The sequence below is a fragment of the Zea mays genome, chromosome 10 (genome assembly GCF_902167145.1).
Source record: "Zea mays cultivar B73 chromosome 10, Zm-B73-REFERENCE-NAM-5.0, whole genome shotgun sequence".
NCBI lineage: Eukaryota > Viridiplantae > Streptophyta > Magnoliopsida > Poales > Poaceae > Zea > Zea mays.
Genome location: NC_050105.1, coordinates 104593898 through 104599523, shown reverse-complemented (window position 1 = coordinate 104599523; position 5626 = coordinate 104593898). Strand labels below are relative to the sequence as shown.

Sequence of the window (5626 nt, the reverse complement as noted above, 5' to 3'; positions counted from 1 at the left end):
AATCATACCTTGCTTTTCCTTTTTGCTTCTCTTTAACTCTTAGCTCATATTTAGACAAAACAATATTTGTTGAGCATCTAATCACCAAAACATAATAGAAATTGCCCAAGGGCACATTTCCCTTTCAAAACGACATAGCATCTGTTGGATCGTCTTTGCTTGAGGATACACTTTCAGTTTGTGCTCGACCAACTCTCTAGGGACTCTCGGCATTTCCACGGGATGCCTTGCGAACACGTCCCAGTTGTCTTGTAGAAACTGGATGAGCGCGCCTTCCTATTTTGCAGTGAGGCTGGAACTGATAATAATCGTCTTGCGCTCGTTGGAGAAACCAAGGTTGGCTCTTTTGGTTTCTTCGATCGGCCGCATAGTGGTAGCGGTAGATGCTTCATTTGTGGGGATTGTGAGGTCATCCCATGGCGATGCATCATCGTTCGTTGCTGGAAGTGCTATCGAGGGCCCGAGGGTGAGGGTCGTCTGGATAGCCCACAAAAGCACTCCGCCGCTCCCTAGAAGTCGGCCTGGACGGTGATGATGCCCTGAGGTCCCGACATCTTGAGTATCATGTATGGGTAGTGCGGGAAGGCCATGAATTTGGCCAGCCCTGGTCTTCCGATGATGGCATTGTACTCGCACTCGAACCGAGCTACCTCGAAGCGCAGGAACTCGGTCTAGTAGTTGTTTGGAGCGCCGAAGGTGACCGACATGAAGAGTTGCCCTAGCGGGTACTCCCTTTCAGTTGGTACGATGCCGAAGAATGGGGTATCTGACTGAATGAGGTCAGCGGTCGGGATCCCTAGGGCCTGAAGTGTTTTGGGGAAAGTGACGTCGATGTTGTTGCCACCATCTACTAGAACCTTCTTGACCTGGCTTTCTTGAATCATAGGGTCGACAAGTAGAGGGTACTTGCCGAGTTGGTCGAAGTTGAACCACTAGTCAGCTCGGCTGAACGTGATGGAGTGTTCTGACCATTGATACGGTGTTAGGGCGCTATGGGTTGCCACCAGGACCTGCCGATCGGTGAGCTTCTGCTGTATTTTTCTCTCTGGGACCCATGGCCCCCGAAGATGACATTGACCTTCCCGTCGATGCGTGGGAAGGAACCACCACCACCCACCCTACTGTTGTGGTTGTTCTTATTCAGCAGGTTCTTCTCGTGGTGGGGGGCAACAACTGTTTGAATGGTCGGCCATGACCGACTGAGTTCTTGAATTCCCTGTAGTTACGCAAGGTATGGCGCATCTCCTTGTGGTACGGGCACGGGGCATCGAGGATCTCCTTCAGGAGTTGGGCGAGGCAAGCCTGCTCCTGCATTAAGCGCCATCGAAGAAGATCTTTTCTCGGATGGGTTCGCAATGCGGTGCAGGATGCCTTCCTGATCTGCAATGCAGGAGAGGGATCCGAAGCAGAAGATCTCCACAACATTGAAGGTGACCGCGATGTTGAAGACGATAGCCATGGAGTTGTCATAGATCAACGTCGCACCCCCTACCTAGCGTGTCAACTATCTGTGTTTGTGACACGACTACGCACCACAGGGCTACCCACGTGATGCTTTTGGGTAGGACGGTGTCGTTGACTGTGACTCGATAGTACGTGCAGGAGCATATCAGACTTGCACGAGGATTTATACAGGTTTGGGCCGCTAGAATGCGTAACTCCCTACTTCCTATGGAGGCTATGTACTGGAATTTCTCAGGGGTACGAGGATTAAAATTGAGTTGTGATGGTGCTCAGGTGTTGTGATGAGGGCTGGTGTGTGATGTGATGAGATGAGATACCTTTTTGTAGGGGTTCCCTTGGCCTTATATACACGACCAAAGAGTTATCCCTTTACAAGTTGTGATCACTATCTATTCTACATATCTCCTTCTTTATCGTGGCCTGTAGTCCCACTTATCCGAATTTTGATCACTTCCTCAGTCGAGTTAACGCCGAATGTATAGCTCTTCAGGTGTGTGCAACTTCCTTACCCGAGATATCAGCGCTTCGGTCAGCGCATAACTCGGACGCCCAGTCTTCGTTTTCTTGGATCAAGTTCGCCCAATCTGATTGTGGCCCATTGGTCTGTCCCGCAAAGCAAACCATCGGGAGGCCCATCAAGCGGCCCATGACATGTTTCTTTGTTCATGAGGACCCGAGGGATATCTATCCTCCACAATCGCCTTGTTCGCGGGAACCTATTCGTCTTGTTTCCGGTGGCTGTTCGCGGGACTGCAATATGAACATCGTTCTGCATTGAATTCCGATCGACTACATCGAACATATACACGAGATGTCTCGTGTGAATGGAGCCATCGGTGTCTTGAGCATTGGTCTCTCCGTAGGGTACTCACTGTTCCTTATTTTTGCGCACACTATTTTATTGTTTAGTGCATCTTTCTATTATATAATGAAGTGTCTATAAATATAGTTTATTAATGAATACATAAGTGAATATGCCTGTATAGCAATTCCAAACATATCGGAAACACCGGAGGGTTTAGGGATACCTAGAGCCAAATGAATTAAGCTCCAAATCATTCGAGCAAAACGACAATCAAAAAACAAGTTCCTAATTGTCTCATCCTTTGCTCCCCTGCCAATTACGTTTAGCTAGGTTTGTGCTGTCGTGTCCCTTGGATATATATATATATATATATATATATATATATATATATATATATATATATATATATATATATATATATATATATATATATATATATATATATATATATATATATATATATATATATATATATATATATATATATATATATATATATATATATATATATATATATATATATATATATATGATCACACACTCCCAGTTAGTATCGATTATCAAGTAGTGTATTAAATCATCTTCCACCAACTATCGATTATCAAGATGTTTTGTGATGATTGGTTTCCACTCCCTTGTTAGGTTGGATTTCTTCACTTCTTTTTCCTGAGAGTACGAACAAATTGGTACTTAAACATCATCCTTCGTTTCTTGCGTTCTTTCATATACAAGCATGGTTGACTACAACAGAGTTTTTAAAGATACTACGCGCTAGGTGCACTAACACGAATAATTTGTGTACCATCACAACACACTCATTGCACTAGTTTCATCATAAGAGGTCAAGCAGGAGATAGTTGCGCGCGTATAGTAGTAGTTGTATCAGTCCACGGACTTATTTTTTAGTGACACGTACCAATTAACACAGCTGAGGCACCACAATATATTTAGTTCTTAAATTCTAGTAGTACATTTCTACTCGACGGACCGATCCCATGCATGAGATCAGGCTGCAGGTCCAGGCGGTAGGCGGATGTTGATGTGCTTAGTGTCGTCGCTGCGAGGCAGCGAGAAGGTGGCGTCGGCAGTGCGGTTGAGATAGGTGACGGAGAGTCTGTACTCGCCGTAGAAGGCGCTGAAGTTGAAGGAGCCGCGGTCATCGGTGGCGCCCAGCACCTCCTTGGTCTGCCACTCCCCCAGCAGCCTGTCGACGACGTCTCCGGCCGGGAGGTTGGTGAAGTCGGCGTCCGTGAGGCACATCTGGTAGCAGGTGGCGTTGGCGCCCATGGCCGTCCACAGCACGATGCCGTCGACGGCCGGGTGCGCGAAGCCTTCGCGGAGGACGTCCTCTAGGTACGCGGCCTGCGTGGCGTGGTCGAAGGCGGCGCTGACGTCGACCTCGGTGAGCCAGACGGGCAGGCGGAGCGTGCCCAGCTTGTCGAGCACGGCGCGCACGTAGGGGACGTTGGGCTTGGCGAAGTGGCCCTCCAGCCCGATGCCCTCGAAGGTGACCCCGGCGTCGTCGGCGAGCTGGCGCAGCCTGGACACGTAGGAGTCGGCGCTGGAGCTGAGGTCGTCGCACGCCTCCACCACGTTGAAGTCGTTGAGGAAGAGCGTGGCCAGCGGGTCGGCGCGCCTGGCCGTGCTGAAGAAGTCGGCCGTGGCGTTGCCGCCCAGCCGGTCCTCGTAGAAGTCGAAGTGCAGCATCTCGTTGCTCACGTCCCAGTGCACGAAGTCGCCCTTGTACCGCGACAGCAGGCTCTGGACGCGGCCTGCCACCGCGGCGCGCAGCTCCGGGCCCGTCAGGTTCTTCACCCACGCCGGCGTGTACCTGGGGTCCTCCCAGAAGATGTTGTGCCCGCGCGCCGTCACGTCGTTGGACTGCACGAACCGCAGCAGCTGGTCCGCCGCCCCGTACTCCTCCTTCCCCGGCGACGGCTCCGTCGCGTACCACTTGAGCTCGTTCTCGAACACCGCCGCGTTGAACCGCGCGTTGAACCAGTCCTGGTACGGCCCGTTCCCGAGGATGCTCTTGCTGATGGCGGAGCCGAAGGGGAAGTCTCTGGTGATCTGGTGCACGGCCACGTCCGCCCCGACCACGCGGCTGCCGTTGCCGTCGGAGACATGCAGGTTCACGAAACGCTTCCGAATCTGCTACCCGTTACGTCGCCAGACCAGCTTCCATATTTTAATCTCGCTGCATATATGCTGCTACTGTGCGAGCGATTATTATGTAAATAAAATAGTTTCACCTGTTGGATACGCTCCTCCCTGTGCTGATTCCACTGATCGGGTGAGAATGGCTGCAAGGAGGGGCTTCTGATTGAGATCGTAGAAGCATTTGGGCTCGCAGTCTGCGTGGTAGACAAAACACGTACGTACACGTGAGAACAAAATTGCTTCATTATTAGTAGTTATCTCGGTAACAATGACGAATCTAGCCGAGAATATGGTTGGAGTCAGCAGCATCAGCTTTTGATGTACGATATAAATTTTTTCTTGAGCTTTAACGGTACTTTGCTAGAGGATTTACAAATTTTATTAGAAAATATATAGTTACAATATCTAATAAATATATTTAAGACTGCAAAATAAAGTGCATTTCTTCAGGTCATGTCTTGTGAAACCTACTGATGCATGGCGGAAAATTTGATAAAAAAACGTACGTCAAGTGTTTCAACGTCAGATCGGACTCACCTGCAAATAGAGCACCGAGGTTTGAGACGTGGAGTTGAGAGTAAAGCCACCCTTGAGAAAAGACCAGCAGTCGTTGCGCGCGATAGCGGTGCCGACGCACTGCGACGCTGCGTTCTCCACGGTCAGTATCTTCGCCTTCACGTGTGCGCTTTCTGGCCCGTCGATTTTCACCCAGCCTGGATAGATGTAAACAGTGAAGCAACGAAGCTAAATCATGATTAGTTTATATGCGAGTTGAATGTTTTTATATATAAAATACTACTGAAAAGACGTTGCCCCCCACACGGAACACGGAAGGGATCGATCGAGATGGTCTCTCGCGGACCCCTACGCTACTCTGGCGAGGCCGCCCCCGCACCGCACTGGCACGATGGTCTCTCACGGACGCACGCACCGTTTCGCCCATGTCCGCGTGCGAATCCCGGTGGCCCGGACGCCCCCCTCCTACCCTCCGGAAAGTCGGCACCACTGGGCTGGGCCGACGGAACATGCGCCGGCGGATCCAGCTCTCCTGCCGCCTTGATTCCTGGCGGTCACCGCGGCGTGGTGCGTGCGTTTGTTTCCACCGCTTGGCTGGCTGCTGCTTGCTACTGTACCTCCTCTTACCCGTGACTACTAGATCACTGGACGCTGGCGGGCTGAGGTGTGAGGTCGGTTTCT

At 50.5% G+C, this 5626-nt stretch overlaps 1 protein-coding gene across 1 annotated transcript in view; it reads right to left on the bottom strand.

Moving 5' to 3' along the window:
* Nucleotides 1–3199: 3199 nt before the first annotated feature.
* LOC100216852 (uncharacterized) overlaps nt 3200–5626 on the bottom strand; it is a 5257-nt gene continuing 2830 nt past the window's right edge. The window contains exons 4-6 of the mRNA NM_001159084.2: nt 4967–5142; nt 4522–4623; nt 3200–4420 (exon numbers count right to left, since the gene is read on the bottom strand). Of these exons, the coding sequence (NP_001152556.2) occupies nt 3275–4420; nt 4522–4623; nt 4967–5142 (1424 nt within the window). The 3' untranslated portion in view covers nt 3200–3274. The remainder of the gene's footprint in view (nt 4421–4521; nt 4624–4966; nt 5143–5626) is intronic.